Consider the following 18,643-nt stretch of genomic DNA (forward strand, 5'->3'; position numbering starts at 1 on the left):
GAAAAGTCTAAAGAACTTCTGACACGCAAGAAAAGCTTTAATGAGTTGAACTGGGAAACTTCACTATTTTTTCCAATATGTGGGTGCTCTAAAATTGCCACAAACTGGTGAGGGGGCTCAACTTCTCCAGTCACACAACCAACACGCACCTCTGATGTCATGGGCCAACATAATAAAATGGGAGGCATTACTTTTGGAGCAGCCCTCGTAGATCAGCATGTGCAGCAAAAGCTCAACAGAATTCTCTGACTCAGACAAAGGAGACAAAAAAAAAAAGCCCCTGCAGTTTGTGCTAATCTGAGTGAAAGTGGCAATGTATAGTATGTGGTCCTGGAATGCCCATCCCTGCTGGTCTGCCAACTTCTTTTACCACTTGTGAGTCTCACTGCATCCATTTTTTTCCCAGACTTTAAGGAAGAACTTGGAGGAATTTAAAGATGTAGGAGAGTTTAGTGCCTTTTCTTAGGTTGGTTATTGAGGGCGTTCAGTATTGGACATTTATTTAGACAGTGCATATTTATGCTTGGCTAAAATCTTTTGTTTGTATATTGAGAGACAACAGCCACAGGAACTTCTTTTAAATACAAGTGAATAAATAAATGCCATTTTGTGGATGGAAAATTAAATCCTAAAGACCAACGTGGAAGCTGGCCAACTGGTAATCATGCTGAGCCTTCAGAATTATCCCTGGCATTTATGTACAAAGCAAGCAGATGAAGCTTGCCAGGCAGGAGCTAGCAAACAAGCAGAACTCTGAGCAAATATGATACAGGGAGAAAAATAAATAAATAAAAATCCACAGCAGCAAAGGGAAAGCTGTAATTCCAGGGCATCATTTTCAGTGGTGTTATATGCAGCAGCTTGCAGTAGTGGCAGTGAAGAAAAATTCCAGAGATGAAAAGGCTGGAACAACCCCTTAATCTCCTTCGTGCCTGTCCTGTGTGACAAGAAAGTCTCCCTTTGAAATGAGAAGAGATACAGCCTATAAGAGGAAAGTCTGAGCATAAAGAGATTGGGCAACACTCAGAGGTAAGGTGAAGTCAGAACAAAGAAGGTTTCTGTTTAAGATGCTGAACTGTGACTCAGAGAAAGTGAATTTTCTTCCTGCCTCCTTCCTCCTTTTCCTCTGGCAACTCACTTAATCTCTGTATGTCAGTTCCCCAAGTGAATAATGAAGCAGCAATACTAAAAGAGCATCTCTTTTGATATTTGAGAGCATTTATTTGGTTTTGGTGGTGGTTTTTAGTTGTTTGTTGTTGTAGTTGTTGTTTTCTCACTTGAATAATTTTACAGAACAGAGGGAGGAAATGGTACGGTGTATAGATATAGGGGTAGAGTGGAGGTGGGGAATGTACCCTCTCAAAAAAGAAGTGGTGATGAAAGGCTGAGAGTAGGAATTTCTTAACCAGGATTAACACCATCCATCAGAACATTTAGTGTACATGTAAAAATGGAGAACACTTTGTACAATTAAGAGCTAATCTAAATAGAGACACTTAAGTAATATTGTAATTAGATAATACTAATTGGGAGAGGTGAACTGCCTGAACGGGGACACTTGTGTCAGAGTGTCTTGAACCATATTGCCCGGCAGTTCCTTGAGTAGAGAGGCTGTGCCATGCCAGACTGATACTCTTTCATTTTTGTTGCCCATTGCCACAGTAAAAGCCAGGGAAGAACCAACTTTTCATTATGAACAAAGGTGAAAATGAAACGTGACCACAAAAATCCATGGGAAGGGTCAATTGGGGTAGCTCGTCAGTGGGGTAGACAGCTCCGTTGCTCTTATTTTTCATCAGATCTTCTCCATCAGCTTCAGCTGCTGCCCTGTATGTGTAGCACGCTCCAGGTCTGAGGGTGGCATATATAAAACTCTAGATGTTTCCGTAGGAGCAAATGGCAGCGTTCCAGCTTGCAAGTCTATTTTTAATAAGGATTTTGACTTCATATAACGCATAAAAATGTGGTGAACTCCGCACAGAAGGGAAACACTTCACTGTTTTTGATAAATTGTTTCAATAATAGTATTTACAAGTGATACAGAAACAAGGTTTATCTCTTAAACTTTGCTTAAAGGACCAGAATGAGCCAAAAAAATAACATATGCAGAACTGCCCTTTCTACACTTTGCTGCCATTACGAATGACTTACAGAAGGCTCAGATAAACCTACAATATTTCTGTCTTTCCTATCTTCAGTTTTAGGAAAAGAAAATTATATGCTTAATTTTCACACACACAAAAAAGCGAAGTTGTATTTTTAATTCAAACCTTTTATTTTCATGCTCTAAATGTAGATGTTAGACTCAATTCCTGCCTGGAAAACCTCTGTAGTTACAGTCAAGTGACAACACCTTTCCACTGAAGACACCACATGTGCCAGAAACTGCTACATAATGCCATGAGCAGCAAAGAAGCTGAACAGGAGGTGACTTGAAACAGGTATGTGAGTGTATGTGTTACATGGACGTGTTTTATCTGTACATTATATAATCCTTTCCTTTATTTGGATTTCAATATAACTTCAGCTAAAACCACATTTAAAACAGCCACTCATTGCTTTTAAATGTTAATTTCAATCGCCCGAAAATCTTGCATATAATGATGAAGACTGGCTTTTAAAATCCTCCCTGTTTCATTTGTACCCTGATTCTGTTTGTTACTTCTTCTGGCATTCATTCTTTCCAGGCACATTCTTGCAGACAACTTGAGGTTTACATGGGATCTTGTGAAGATTCACCTGCACACCTACTTCTGCTCTGATCCCAATCACAAGGCCAATGCTTTAATGAGTTAGTGATCAATGTGACTGTTAACCTGAGAAAGTGCAGGCCTGTGCTGTGCTGTCCTATCCTATACATACAGCTTGGTATTTAGACCTGTGTTGTGTTGTGCATGTACTTTGGCAGCAGGGAGAACTTACCTTGCTAATTGTAATGAAGGAGCCTGTTGGCAGCTCCCACTTGACACCAGTGATTAGGCCACCTGCACATCACGTATTTATCTTCTAGTGAAGCAACATGTTTATATGTGAATCTCCTTTTATTTGACAGTAGAAATCATGAATGTAATTGTTTTCTTCTACAGCAGCCCTGGAAAATCTCAAGAATATTGTACCAAATTGCCATTGAACCTCCCTGTGGGTAGGGTCTATAAGATATGTAATGTCCTCACTGGGGATCTATACAGTGTTGTACAACCCATGGATATGATAGGGAGGGGAGCAGGTTTAAACTGAAAGTGGGTATTTAGATTGGATGTTAGGAATAAATTCTTTATTCAGAGAGTGATGATGCACTGGTATAGGCTGCCCAGAGAAGCTGCTAAGTAATAGAAAGCAGTGAGGGACACTCCCTAAATATCTGGTTTGTAATTTCTTCATTAAATTGCAGAATGTATATTTACATCCTGCAGTAAGCATTGAAGATTTTGACCATGCTCTGACCTTTTGTGCTGAGCATTCTGTGCATGCTTATTGTCACAGAGATCTTGCCCCTAGAGGTGCAGATTTGTAGCATGCAAAAGGTATGTTTGTATCACCGTGTCTGGAAGTGACAAGGATGCATGGTGGGGTCAGCTTACTTACAAGATCACACAGCCTAAAGAAAGCCAACTTGGATCTACAGCAAGTCTAAGATGAATACTACTCTTCCACTTACAGCAATTAGCTCTAAACACAAGACCAATACTTCATTAGAAGTTTCCTTTGTACACAGAAAATAAGCTGCTTCTTCACCCATATACTCAAGTGACTGAACACTGAGATGGCACCTTGCAGGATGACACCAAATGATCAATGAACAGAAATAGGAGTCCAAAACTACTTAGCTATTTGAAATATTCAGCTACAGATGCAGGCTTGTCTAGTCCAGATGTTTGAGAACACAGGCTACAGCCAACCTGGAATCTGCTTTACTTCAGGAAAGCCTCTGGTACCTAAACAGATTTGAGGCTGTTGGAAGACCATCTGTGTGTGCCCAAAGAAGGTTGAGATGTGATCCCAGAGAAATCAGAACCACTTTGTACTAGAATCCTTTCACTGCAGGCACAAAGTGTAATTGTGTCCCCAAACCTGTCACATTCAATAAGAAAGGCTGTGGAGGAAAGATGGAAATAGTACACGAGGCCACTGTATCATCTGAAAACAGGCTTCCTAAGGGAATGTTGGCTTAGGGTCTTTTTTGAGTAGATGGACTTTAGAGCTGCCGAAGGTAACTAGGGTGTCAATGTGCTAATGAAGTTAGTTGTGAATTACTTGGAAAATAGTAAATTTCCTCACAAGATTTACAATTAAACATCTATCAGATAATAATGATTTCCTTGCAGGCACTTAGGCACCAAATATAAAGAGGGAGAGCTAACCAGAGAAAGTACCTGCTAATACCACTACACAAAGCGACAGCTATCTGTGAGTCTTAGTATTCACTGTTGATTGTAAGAACTAATGTCTATAAAATTTAAGCACCCAGTGGGAGAAAATATGATGTTTGACTTGCAGAATTTCTTTCACATAAAGAACTGGTGCTTCTTTTTATAAAGAACAGGAGTTGGGACGATGAGAAAGACAGGATATTGATTTGCATGTGTATCATCTTACTGAGGAGGAACAAGACATTAGCTAAACTACAAAGGGGGAAAACTGTATTTTGCTGCATGTAAGCAAAGATTTTCAAAGATGTTCAAGGTAAGACTGGATGTTGTGTTGAGGGACATGATTTACTGGGAGCTATTGGTAATAGGTGAATGGTTGGACTGGATGATCTTTTAGGTCTTTTCCAACCTTGGTGATTCAATGATTCTATGATTTCTATAATGAGCTGGACCAAGCAGAAGTGTGGTGTTGGCCTGCACGTTGATTTCTGCCCCCTGCAAACAGCTTGGGCAACTGTGCCTTTCACCTGAATGAGCTGGGAAGTTTTCTTATGCTGAGCAGAGATTCACATTTGCACTGTTTGAACTTATACAAAATATCAGGGGAAAAAAAACAAAGAAGAAGGAAATGTGAGAACAAATGAAGTGTGAAGTGTTTTGAAGACATCCTGTCAAACAGTTTTTTTGATGGAAATTATTGCTTCCTCCTGCACCATTTCACTCTTATTTTCCATTGTTCTTCTCCTTTGCCTTAATTTATACATTGATGAGGCAGGAGAAAAGAAAAAAAAAAAAAAAAAAAGGAAAAAGAAAATGGTCACAGACAAGATCCCTGCAATATTTGCCTCCACACTGGCATGGCAGTAGTTACAGGTTTGGATATCACAGCCTAGAAAGGCTGTCTGTCCATCTGTGAGACTACAATGCCAAAATCGATGTGCTCTAGTCCCTACTGTCAAATAAAGACTTCTGAACTCTCGTTTTTTGTAAGAAATGAGGCTGCAGGGAATTCTCCTATTTAAGAGATAATCTAGATTTAAAAAAAAAAAAAAAAAAGGATAATCTAATTCAATAAGGAGCTGTGAAGGTTTCATTTGCAAGGCTTCTCCCTTGAGAAGAAAGCAGCTTCTCTTTAAATAAACAAACATGTTGATTTATTCATAATTACTCTGAGTAGATATTTTTGCCAATCAAACATAGCAGGTATACATTGCAGAACAACTCCATGATGAATTAAAGGGATGCAACTGAGTAAAAACAAGCAGGTCATCGCATTTAGGCTAGAATAATGAACTGCAAAAATAAAAGGTGAGGAAGGACAAGCTAAGTAACTGCATGGCAGAAAATGATTTGAATGTTAACACAGATAACAGCCTGAATGGAGTAAGCAATGTTAAGCAGCCATAAAAAAAAAAGGCAAATGCTGCAATTTATAGGCAGTGTTATCACCTACAAAACATTCAGTAAATCTTCAGCCGTCCTTTCAGCTGCTTATTCCCCAGCTATTGGATGCCGAGTCCAGTTTAAGGCAGTTCAAGAAAGGTAAGACCTATTGAAAAAAATCAGAGGAAGACAACAGTAATTACCAGGCTTCATCTAAGTCTAATCATAAGGATTAGACGTTACATTTAGTCTAAGCTTCATTTGCACTGCTCCCATTTTCCTGGTGCATTATAAGCGCACCTTGGGAAAGGCAGGGGGGAACAGGAGAAAATGGGAAAAAATTCTTCCCTATGATTGCAGATTGCTCTCCTGCTCTGAAGCAGCTGCCATTGGAAATTGTTTTCAAAGAACCTTTGCCTCGCCTCTGTGCTGAATGAGCCTACTGAAAAAGCTGGCACGAGCTTGATTCGAAATGAAATAACTCCCATTTTAGGGTGAACTGTGTGATGAAGATGTAGTTATAAAATAAATAATGATTCAGCTCTTTCAGCTCTAACTTTCAATTTTGTCCTTATTAAGTTGCTCAACCAGGTGTTGAAGCCAATAGAATTTGCTTTTTCCCCTGCTGGAAAGCTATTCTGAGTGCAGCATGACTGAAGAACAGCCACTTATTAGCTGCTCGGCTGTGCTTTCGGCTTTTCTGCTAGAATCCCCCGCAATTGCTTGAACAACAGGTTTGCCAATACTCATCTAGCTCAATCAGTACCTATAAGGCTGTGGTATGAAATTATGCCGCGGTTGCGGTGGTGGTGAGTTACCTGCTGTTTAACATCTTTGTTTCATGGCGTGGTGCTGGGAGGGATGCAATGCCAACTTTGAGCTTCAGTTTGTATTCAAATCTTTCACTCCTCACTCTCCCCACTTGAATTCCCCTGTAGTTTCAGTACAGTACATGACCTGGCAGGAATTCCTGAGTAACGTTACAGAGTTGCTGTGGTTCATCTTTCCTTCGGTGATGAGGGACGTAATCCATCTGCATCCCAACCGGACTGCGAGGATTAATTAACGTTCACAAAGCGCTGAGTTCCTTGCATGCTATTGAAGTGGAAATTATTATTTGTTACAGCCAGTCTGAATGCCATATGGGATTTCCACATTAGGGTTTCAGTTCTGTTGTGCGTCAACAAGCTTGAACCCGTACCATGAAGAAAAGATTAGCATTACACTCCACTGTTGTATATTTGGTGCTGTGTCTACCTAAGGACAAATATTTCCTGAGAAGCAGAGCTCTACACAATTGAACTCTATGGTGTAGCTCAAAGCCTGCAACATCCCTTTCCATCTGCTGCACTTCCACTCTGGTAAGGGCTGAAGCCACAGAGTAGTGGATCCCTTGGAACTTCTCAGCCACATTTGCTTGTTATTGCCTTCAATAACAGTCAGCTTTGGGAGACTGTGCAAGAAGTGAAGGTAGAATCTGGCTCTGCGATTTGCAGCAGATGCTTTTCTCCATGTAGTAGATTTGTACCTTTGTGCTACTTCTAGATCCTTCAGGGACTCAGGACTGATCATGCCTGAAACTCAAGGCAGAGATACACAACACATGGCCATTCCACAATATTCTTGTATGCTTGCAACACCTATAAAATAGAACCTAAAATGTACTTTGCTAGTTTGCAGGGGCAAATGAATTTGTTACAGGTTTGGAGAGGAGAGATTATGGGGGAGATGAGAAGAATAAAGATGGATAGAGAAGAGACCTAGGAATTAAAAGAATGACGTGGGAAAAAAATGACATGAACATTTTTATTACAAGATAAGTGCAAGTAATTGTCATTATAGCTTCTCTAATTACCTTTCAACCTTTTTTTAATATATACATGATGTCCGTATGTTACAAATAACAGGGTTTTATGACTTTTGTTCTCTCACCTTTCCCACAGCTTACATTCCATTTTAATTACTACACTGCTATCAGATGCTTCACTTAATGCTCTTGCTCCCTATTTGTGGTGATGATGCTCTTGGGGAAGCAAAACCACCTGCCTGGTGGCTGTAGGCGACACGCTGTTCTCGTGGACGTCCACTAGATGGCAAAGCCGGTATTTCTGTTGAGTTTACAGGCCACCTTCAGCTAATAACTAACCTTAGGGTAAGCACATAGGTTAAAATAGGAGTAATATCGACACCACGTTCTTTATCAGCTACTCCATCAGTATACAAGCTTTGTACACGCAGGCCATGTACCTAATATTGTAAGATGCATTTATTTCCAGATTTAGCCTCTTTTCTACCTGCAGAAGCAAGGGAAAGATGACTTGCTTCTTTAACAATTCTGTGGGCTGACTCGATTTCTGCTTCCAGTAGAGGAAGTGGTGACAGTGATAAGGGAATATCAGAGCCTTTCTCTTCTGGTTAGCTTGCATCTGGCATCAACTATATTTGTTCAATGGCTCCCAATCAATTATATCCTGTAGTACTCATTTTTCTGAGTATCAAGACGAGCAGAAAGATGAGGCCGTTCCCACTCCATGTAGATGAGATGGCAGTGTGAAAAAGAAGTCAGTGCTATATTTGGAGCGCTCCTAATTGCACTGTTCTATTTCCAGCTGCCGAAATTCACAGTAGAATTTTAATTAAGGGCTAAAATTCTTGCAGCGGATCCTAACAACAGGAAACAGTTATGTTATTTAAATAGGCTTTGAAACGATCAGATTTGATCTCCCAAAGCAGCACTCGGATGAATATTAAAGCTGCTTTGTTCTGGAAGGATAAGCAGCGCACTGTGCTGCTCAAGGAGGGCACCTCAGCTGGGGCAGCCATTTTGTGCTGTGGACAACTGGTCAGTGCCACAGCGGGGATGACACAAAAGCCATTTTCTACACACACACACACCGCACCCTGCAGTCAGGCTGTGCTCTCTCATACACAGCAGGAGGTGGCAGAGGCGTCGTGTGGGAGCTCACACTGAGAGAGGTTTCAACGCTGGCAGAAGGGCAGCACGGCCTGTGCCTCCTTCCCGTGTTCTCCCTTAACGCAGCCCAAGGGCACGCCATCACCGCCCTCAACATGGCGGCCCCGCAGCCTCGTTGCCAGCCCCGCAGCGCCCCCTAGCGGCGCCCTGCGCTGTGCCGCGCTGCGGAGCCCGCAGAGCTCAACAGCGCATGCGCAAAACACGCACAGCGCTACCTCATCCCCCCCCTTGCTAACGGCTGGCGCATGCGCAGACAGGAAGCACCGCGCACCCCATAGCCAAGGGGCTTCCGGCCCGGGGTCAGCTGACTCGCTGCCTCACGCTGTGACGGCTGGTGCTGCGGGTAACGGGGCGGCCTGGCGGGGCGGCAGGAGGAGGCTCGGCCCGAGGGAGGCGCCATGGCGACCACCGTCAGCACACAGCGGGGCCCGGTGAGTGCTGCTGGCAGGACACGGCTTCGCCCTTGGGTATACTCGCCTCTTAATCCTTGCGCGGCCTGGTGTGGTGTGGGCTCTTCCATCCCGCTTTCTGCCAGGCCCAACTCCCGCCTGCCGGCCGGTGGCCCGTGGGAGAGAGGAAAGTGAACGTGTCCGTCCTCGGTCCGATGTGGTGGCGAGGGGTGAGGCTGCCTGTGCTCCCCGGTCCCCGCCTAACAGGGCAGGGCAGCCGTCCTTCTCTCTGCCCACACGCCTCCGACAGGCTCTGGTGCCCGCTCGTGTGCCAGGGGCCTCCTGAAGAAGAAAACAGCGTAAACTAAACCAGAGCTTGATGTATTTCTCCTGAATGTAGTTTAGAACTTCCTATTTTCCTGCTCGGACTGGGCAGCTTCAGACAGCTGTCCCTGGAAGATGCAGCATGGGATGTGCTCACTCTTCAATGTGCTGAGGTAGGATGCAGCCGCAGGGCTGGAAACCGAGCGGTCCAGTCTAACAGTCCTGTGAGGCTGCGCTGATGGTGAAATGGGAAGCTATTGCTGCCGAGTTCTGCTCTGAAATAACCCTCTACCTTGCATAGGTGCTGTACTGTGCACTGCACAGCTTTGGTGGTGCAGCATCACCTCGGTCGTGTGCCATGTGCTGCTCCTGGCTGGAAGAATTGAGCAATGCTTGAGAGTTTTCTTGGAGTAAGTTTTTGGTGGAGAATTAAGGTCAAAACAGTGCATTAAGTTAATTCTTTGACAGTATTATGGATGGACAGCTGCTGTGCTGTGACCTATGAATTAGGCAATTGCTGTCCACGGGGGCCTGGTGTTTGAGAGTCGATGGTGTGATTGCACCCAAATGCTGTTCTTTCAGTTTGTAACAGGTATTACTAATAAATATGTATCTGACAACACTGTTTTAAAATAACACCTAGTCAGGCTTCAGTTGATGTTTGGAGAAGGTTGGGGAACTTGTAGGGAATCAGTGTGAGAGGAGGGGGCTGAAGGAGATGGTGGCCAGCTGTGATGGTTTGGATAAAGCTGGACACAGGCCTGGCTGCAGCACTGATTTGCTGAGACAACATTGTGCTGGTTGTGATACCTCCATGAAATGGAGCGGCATTTCTTTTTGTGGGAAGTTTTACTTGTTGTGCTGAATACCTTGTTGACATTTCATGTATTACTTTTAACCTTGACTTGTCTTAATCAAGCTAAAACCTCCTGTTGGGTTGAGATAAGATTTTAGGGAGGACTTCCTTGGAGTTGGCCTCAGCTTTTTCTTTCTTATATACTCCCAGCACTGTGTGTGCTTTCCTTCTTTGTCTTAACATTTTAGAAACTGGGATAATTTCAAGTGAACTATTATGCAGCATTAAGAAGCTGTCGTTCATAGGTGAGAAGGCCAATACAGTACGTACCGGCTTCCTTAATTCTCTGAAGGGCAGAAGATAGAATTCTGTTTGTTTCTCTACATATAGTTGCATTGCAAATGAATAGCCACTAAACGGTGCTAAAGGACTGGGAAACGTTTTCCCTTCAGTGCTACAGAGCATTTCTACTGTTACTGAAGAGGTAAGACAATACTCAGGATGGTTTCAAGCAGCTAAGCAAGCAGTGTGTGCTGCTGACAGTCTTGATCTTAGGACCATGCTTTCTAGTTTGAGGCTGCTTATTTGGTAAGTAATTAAAGTTTTGATTGCTCTTGAGTTTTGCAGAAGAAGCAGAGCTGGAATCCTGTCTGCTGAGGGTAAATATCCTGCTAGAATGTAGATTTCCTGGGGTGACTTCAGGGTAATAGGGAATTAGTGTGTTTTTGTGATGTTTGAAGAGCAGTACAGCTTTTGAAATCCACGCTGCAGCTGAAGATAGAGGGGCTGCTAAAAGGTAACTCTATTCAAGTGATAGATATCACTAACAGTCTGGTCAGGCTTCAGATTGAGTCTTGAGTTTGAGACCCCAGTGCTGTGTGTCGATCCTTCAGCTGGCCAAACACGCCCAGAATGGGTGTCTGTGATTATCTGCAGTGCGGACGACTAAGTCAGGTCCTCCAAAGTTAAACTGAGTGCCAAACTAGAGCTGCTGAGGTTTCCCCTCCCTTGGCTTCCCTGTTCATTTCTGCTTTGGTTTGAACTCTTCTGTTGTGCAGCTGGAACGAGTGCTCGGTTCTTTTCCTGTTTTAATACTGTCATTTAACTGCGTAAGTATTGTCATCTGTTTAAGTTTCTGTTTTGAAATGTAGCTCAGAGCTGCTGTAAACATGACTTGAATTTAAGACATTCATTCATTCATTCATTCTATCTTCATTATGTAACTCAGCTTTGAATATGATTATTTCTGCTGTAATCAGCCCAGAAATTACAAAATATTTCCCTACTTACTGAAATAGTGTAGGTTCGTTGTAGCTTTTCCTTCCCTAAAACCAGTGGTTTTTTAATTCATTAGTGGCTGTGCTTTGTAGATCTTTAAGTATCAGTGTGCTGGGAAAACTCAGAGGCAACAGCTTGTGGCAAAATATTCTGTTGGGGCTAAATGTAGTGTGTATACATGGGAAGGGGAAATGCTGTCAAAGTAACAGCTGGACTCATGAAGTGCTTGGAGATGGATGAAAGCAAAGCAGGTGATAAATTCCTGGCAAAAAGAATCATGAGAATGAGTTAAGAACTGTCTGATAGCTTGCAGTTTGCTACCCTTTTTATTTTGCTTTATTATTCATTAAGGCTTATTAATTTTTAAAGCTTATTAAATGTAGTTCTTTCCTTTGCCTGTCTTTAAATTGAGAAGCTTAAGTAGAGCCTTGGGCTACAGTTCTACAGAAGTTGGAGATTCATGCAGTAATATTAGTTGTATAGAATCGAAATTGCTGAGGCTAGAAGGGCTATCAGGAAGCCAAGTAAACCAAGCTTCCTTTATAGTTGCCTTGGTGCCACTTAGTGTTGCATGATGGGTGAGAGGTAACATGAAGAGGAGTCTAAGGCAGCCCAGGCCTGAACAGCTCCACAGAGCCATTGGTCTGAGTAGTAACTTGATGATTGTGGGTGGTGGTTGTTTGATTGTTACATCTGCTGCGTTTTTGCTCTAAAGAACCTCAAAATGAGGTATTAGATGTTTCTAGCAGACAGAAGGCGCGATGTTCTGTTCCTAGGTAATTCATATTCTTGATTTGCAACGCTGTCGGTAAAGCTTATTAAGAAGTGATTACAAGGCAGACTTACTGTTATGAATGCCTGCTCGACATCTGCCTGAAGAATTAAGTTTGATGGTGACGCCATTATAATTGTCTTACATGAAAAATGAATCTAGTAAATTCAGCTGTTAGATGGAATTTTTATGGCGCAGTTAATGATTGGGCGGTGTTGAATTTCACCTTCTTCCTGGACTGTTACAGTAGTAGAGGGAATGCCTCTGTAAAGTGGCACTTTAAAGACACTTGAAAATGGTTCCCTCCTGTAAAATTACTTTTTCAGCATGAAATTCTAAGGTGCATGTGAGCAGAAGTGCATCTTCCCATCTCTCCCAGCAGCAGGCAGCCAGCACTTCCTCTTCAGCAGCTTTGATACACTTCCTCCCTGCCATGTGACACCTACTGCTGCCAGGATCCCTGAGGCTTTTCAACGGAGCCAAATGCGTCTCTTGCCAAATCACAGTTGGTGTGACTGTTGCTATCTCAAGGATGCAATCTTGGCGTGCAAGTGCTGTCTAATCTTCAAAAGCGATGTCCTAGGGGCCTCCTCGCTTCTGACAGCATGTTCTGTAGGCATGTGTTTGCTGGATACACAGTTGAGTAATCTTGTCTGAGACTAATGTAAGGAATTGCAGTGTCTTTTGTCTTCATACGTTAGATAGATTTTTATTAAATACGGAAGCAACTCTATAGGCAGTAGAGATGAACTTAGTTGTTTTTCTGCTGTGCTGTGTGACAGGTGCTTTATTTATTTATTTGTTCATGCTGTCAAAACTAGAGTAAAATGCTGAGTGCTTTTCCCGAGGTTTTTGGGTCTTTTGTTCCTTTCCATTGTTCATTATGAAAGCGGAAGCTCTAAGCTTTAAGTCTTTTTGTTTTTTCCAGGTGTATGTTGGTGAACTTCCTCAAGACTTTCTTCGTATTACTCCAACCCAGCAGCAACAGCAAATCCAACTGGACGCCCAGGCAGCTCAACAGCTGCAGTATGGAGGACCCATGAGTACAGTAGGCAGACTGAGCATTACTGTAGTACAGGTATAAATTGTACCAATAGAAACTTCAGTCATTTTTTTGTCAGTGGCCACAAAAGTCTTTGTGTTGAATGTTCTACTCAACTGCTTGGTTTTAAGGAAGCATGTAGTTTTCAAGGCTGTGCAGCAATCGTAATGAATTTAAGTGCTGTTGATTATATTCTCCTAAATTATTACATTGATAATTTATATGCTGTGTTCTGGTAGCATTTTATGTCAAGCTTCTTAATCTCAGGACTTCAGGGTCTAGAGAGAAAAATAACATGGGTGCTAACTTTCCTACTTTAATTTGCATAGCCCACATTTACAAGGAACAGTGTAAGTGTATGTCTTGAAGTATGAAAGGCCTTTCCGGCCAGAGCTGCAGCTGCTGTGCCTAAATCTGTTGCAAATCTCAACTGTTTGAACTCCTTAAACTTCCTGCAGATGAGAGGCATCATAGGCACCTTTTTTCTTTTTTTTTTAAACATAAAAAATAATTCTATGCCATTTCTTACAGGTTAGAGCAATAAGTCATATAAACCTGTATTCTGCTTGGCATAGCTGTGCAGCAGTACTTGATGCTGTCTTTAGGACCGTCACAAACTTGGTTTTTTTTCTGTTCCCCTGATGTTATAATGAAAGTATGTTGTGTAACTTCAGATTATGTGCTGTATCTGTGTCCTTCCAGTACCATCACACTGAAGTTGCCCACTGAATTATGTAACATCAAATACACGCTCTCATATCTCAAAAGTATAAACAGCTGGGTCTTACTCTAAGTGGTTTCTTTTTACAGCAAACATGGTGTGATATTCTCAAATCTGTTATTTCATCCTTTGAAATATTCAGTAAAAGAGGGTAGGCTACCTGCAATGTGGAGTTCCATTGGAGGGCAGAAATCAAGGCGAAAACTGAACATAATACAATTCCCTTGTAACCATGTGTCTGCTGGTTTTATTATGAGGTAATTTTAGCTTTGGTGAAGATGTGTGTTTTCTGTACAAGACACTTTAAAAAGAGTCTTGTCAAGTTTTCTCAAGCACTTAATGACATCATTGACTTTTTTTTCTCTACCTCAATTTAATGTATTTGTTTGACGTTTGATTCTTTGTGATCTAATTGTAACCACAAGTTATTGTACATATTACACGCTTAAAGGGCTTTCTTTTTTTTTTTTTTTTTCCAGGCAAAATTGGCAAAGAACTATGGTATGACTCGCATGGATCCCTACTGCCGGATACGGCTGGGGTACGCTGTGTATGAAACCCCCACAGCACATAATGGAGCCAAGAACCCTCGCTGGAACAAAGTTATTCAGTGCACTGTTCCTCCGGGTGTGGACTCTTTTTACCTAGAGATATTTGATGAGGTCAGAATGTTGATACTGCTTTTGTTTCCTCATCCCTTGGTTGGGCTGAGGTTTGGGTGGAGTCCTGCAAGGTAGAATTGAGTTAGCAAAGGTTGTTTCTTAGCAGCTCTCTCTGGGAGATAGTGCTGATTTATCAGATTCTTAAGAGCAGCAATATGTGAAGCTGTGCTCTACTACAAGAACATCAGCCCAAGAATGCCAGAGCTTGGAATACCATAATGTTAGAGGAGCTCCCAGCAAATAAAGAGAAGTGTCATCTGAGCTGTTCTTAACTGTCAAGATGTGTTGCAGCCTTATATTCTCTACTTCTCCTATTAAAAATAGCAACTATTTACATTGCTGGGTTAGCCTGAGATTTTTCATTGTTCTAGCCCACATAAAGGTTAACTGCAAGCCCATTAGTACTGAGAATTAACCAATCATATATGGAATGTGTAGTGACTGGGAATAATTCACAGAATCAACTCTATCTATGTTTGAATTTAATGGCAAGTCCCTCCATGTCCACTTATGTATGTTTTCCTTAACATACAGTGGTGGTAAACTGTTTACAAGTTACAGATTTCAGTTTCTCAGAGATTAAGTACATCTGATTAACAGCTCAGTTGAATAATCTGCTCTTCAAACGTTGCTTATGAGAGTAGTACTGTCATAAACTCTAATGTGTTATTCTACTAGATGTTGTTATTGGCAGCAGGGAGTATGTGCCTATGTGTTAACTGTTCCATTTGGGGATGTTGACTTTGACTTAGAACAAACTTGTGTTCTCAAGTAATGTCAGAGGCTACAACTGAGGCAAATGTCTATGACTTGCCCTTCTTTGCTTCCCCTCTTACTGTGCGAGTTTAACTTGACACTGCAGCAGCCATGCACTTGTTACACAAATGAGGCTTTTGGATGCTGTTTTGTGATAATTGGTTGAAGTTTCATTACTGCAACAGAGGAGGCGCATCAGTGCTTATTTCTACTGAAATTACTGGAATTATTTTAAATGTAGACAGAAACTGTTTCTTAATAGCATGACTGCTATCTACAGATATAGACTAGTGGGGTTCCACAGGACTCTCTTTTGGGGGCAGTTCTCTTTAATGTTTTTATAAGTGATCTTGACACAGGAGTCAAATGCATACTAAGAAAGCTTGTGAATGATATGAAATTAGGGGGAGCTCTTGCATTCCTCAAGGGCAGAGAGCCCTTGCAGAGATGTTGACAGATTAGAGGACTGGACAATCTCCATCCATGTAAAGAAGTAAGAAGAGCAGTGCCAGATTCCCAACTTGGGATGGGGAAACCCTGGGTACGTGTACAAATGAGGGGATGAGAAACTTGGGAGCAGGCCCACAGGAGAAGGATCTGGGGGTTCTGGTTGACAGCAAGTTGAATGCAAGTCAGCAGTGTGCCCTGCCAGCCAAAAGGGGCTTCTGTGCCTTGGGTGCACCAGACTCAGCACTACCAGCTGGGTAAGGGAAGGGCTGGGCTGCTTTGAGCTATGTGGTCTCACCTGCAGCACTGTATACAGTGCTTGGTGCCGCAGCATTGGGAGGGTGTAAAACTGGTGTATTAGAGAGCACGCAAATGAGAGCAACAGAGATAGTAAAGAGTCTAGAGGGCAGGACTTAGGAGGAGTGACTGAGGTCACTTGATTTGTTCAGCCCAGATAAAAGAAAGCTGAGAGGTGATTTCCTAGCAGTCTGAACTCTGTTACGCTTCGTGTGTGCATGTAGATAGCAGTAAGGTAAAATTGAGATGTTTCTTCTTCTGTTTTTCGTCTAGCGAGCCTTTTCAATGGATGATCGCATTGCTTGGACACACATTACAATTCCTGAATCTCTAAAACAAGGAAATGTGGAGGATGAATGGTATAGCCTGAGTGGAAGGCAGGGTGATGACAAGGAAGGAATGATTAACCTGGTGATGTCATACACGGTAAGTCAAGTTTAAAGTGAGAATGGGAGAGATAACAAGAGGAGATATTCTAGGTTAAACTAGGAGTATTTCCGTTGTATCTCGCTCTTGTGTGTGTGTTAGCGTTTAAAATATTTGTACTTTATTTTGCACATAGCAGCCAAAAATATTAAGGTAGTAAATCCTTCTTGGTGAGGTAGCAATTGAATATTTATTTGGCTACTCCTCAGTCAAATAATTTGTTTTAATTTCTAATTTGATTAAAACAACAACAAACAACAAAGTTTCTACTTTGAATTTAGGTCATTTTTATAAGTAAAGGTAGTCACAGCTCTTCTCTTTGGTCTTTTTGGGAAGTTTGAGTGCACTTTCTGGTGACTTGAATTCTGATTTCCATTTTTATTTAGTGCTTGTATTGAACTGCTGACTTTGGCCTATTTAATAGCTTCTGGATATTCTCTAGTCTGTTATCTTTGTCATAAGTACCTGTGGGATGGCATGATAGCTCCTCAGTGCTTCCTACTACGCTTGCGTGTGATCAGAAGTTCTGGGTTGTTGCTGGGTGCACAACTGTGACCAGCTGCTTCTGCTACTTGAATTTCCTATTTGGCCCCACAACTGAACAATTAATTGTTCCTTTACCCCTAGGGTAAAAATTTTTATTAACTTTTAAAATGTGCACCAATGGATGTGCTGCGCACAGAATCTGATCTTCTAATGTCTTCCATGATGAAAGAGAACAGAAACTGTGGTACTATAAAGGAATGGGCTTGGACATTTTAAAAAGTACTAATTTACCTAAAAAATGATTTGAACTAATGTCTACTCTTAATAAAATTCAGCTTTGCTTTACATTTTTACTTCAGATAAATAAATACGCCATGTATTCGTTTTCCCAAAATAAAGTGTGTAAACTTAGCCATGTTTTAGAGCAATTTGTTTCTGTAACAGAATTTCAGTGGCCAGTTGCATCAAGCTGATGGGAAAGGATAAATGGTGTGTGCTTATTCTGATTTACACTTAAATTGTCATTTTAAAGAGTAGCATTTCGGTTAACTTGCGAAAAATTTTGCTTAATACAAATCGGGTAGGTTTTATTGTGCATGCAGTGCAGATTTTCTGTATTACAGTGTGGTGACCTCTTTCAAACGTTTTAAAACAATTCCAAAAATGCCAATTAATGTCTGTTGTGCATTTTGTCTAGTCTTTGCCAGCTGCCATGATGATGCAGCCCCAGCCAGTGGTTCTGATGCCCACTGTATACCAGCAAGGAGTGGGATATGTGCCTATAGCAGGTATGTTGTCTTTAATTGAAGACTAAAGCTTCCAAGTAAAGGGGTTTTGCAGAGCTGTCTAACAAGTTTCTCTTCCTTTTTGGAAAGTGAAGGGGATTTGTAGGTGATTTCATCCTTGACTGTTTTTTCCATGATGCCAGAGGGGAGGACATGAATTAAGTGTGAGCCTTTTTGACTTCTGAGTTTGATAGAGATTCAAAAGTTTGGATTCAAATGACTGTAAAGTCACAACGAGTAGCATTAAGTCTACTTTTAATGAATATGAAATCAAGTCTTATGTAAGTCATTAAATAACTAAATATACTGAAACATAGTCTGTCAGATATTGTGTGCTGGGAAGATGGTGGCAACCCAGGTGAGAAAGTGCTCAGACTTCAGAAAGCACATCACATGCATCGTGTAGTCAGAGCTGCAGCTAAAATTGACTATAAAGGGATTATCTTTCCTGTGGACCTTAAAGGTGCTCTGTTGAAAACGCAACACACAAACCACTTAACTCTGTGAATGAATAATATTAGGGAGCTCTGAGATAGATTAACGGAAGTATATCAAGAAAGCTGAAAGAAAGCAGTTGTCAGTTGTTCTGGTCTGTGTGAAGTAAATTTTTGACTTCTATAGATAGGTGTGTTAAGTTAGGTTCTGTAGTTTTACTGTCAAAAGTGAGAAACTTCAAGTATATAAATAACCACATGTTTGCTTTTCTTAAAGGACTGGTAAGTAAAGTTTGGGGTT

At 41.6% G+C, this 18,643-nt stretch overlaps 1 protein-coding gene across 6 annotated transcripts in view; it reads left to right on the top strand.

Annotated features, from left to right (window-relative positions):
* Positions 1 to 9,023: 9,023 nt before the first annotated feature.
* The window catches only part of TOLLIP (toll interacting protein), a 68,850-nt gene continuing 59,230 nt past the window's right edge, over positions 9,024 to 18,643 (top strand). For 5 of the 6 annotated variants that reach the window (XR_014946429.1, XR_014946430.1, XM_015863890.3 and 2 more), the window contains exons 1-5: positions 9,024 to 9,158; positions 13,215 to 13,364; positions 14,529 to 14,711; positions 16,485 to 16,637; positions 17,821 to 17,911. Coding sequence is in view for 4 of the 6 variants with exons in the window: in XM_015863890.3 (XP_015719376.2) it covers positions 9,126 to 9,158; positions 13,215 to 13,364; positions 14,529 to 14,711; positions 16,485 to 16,637; positions 17,821 to 17,911 (610 nt within the window). In the remaining 2 variants the exon portion in view is untranslated. Of the gene's footprint in view, positions 9,614 to 13,214; positions 13,365 to 14,528; positions 14,712 to 16,484; positions 16,638 to 17,820; positions 17,912 to 18,643 lie in introns of all 6 variants that reach the window. The other variant, XM_015863892.2, reaches the window with a different exon arrangement.

Source organism: Coturnix japonica, chromosome 5 (assembly GCF_054131305.1).
Source record: "Coturnix japonica strain WE chromosome 5, WE-NBRP24, whole genome shotgun sequence".
NCBI classification, from domain to species: Eukaryota; Metazoa; Chordata; class Aves; order Galliformes; family Phasianidae; genus Coturnix; species Coturnix japonica.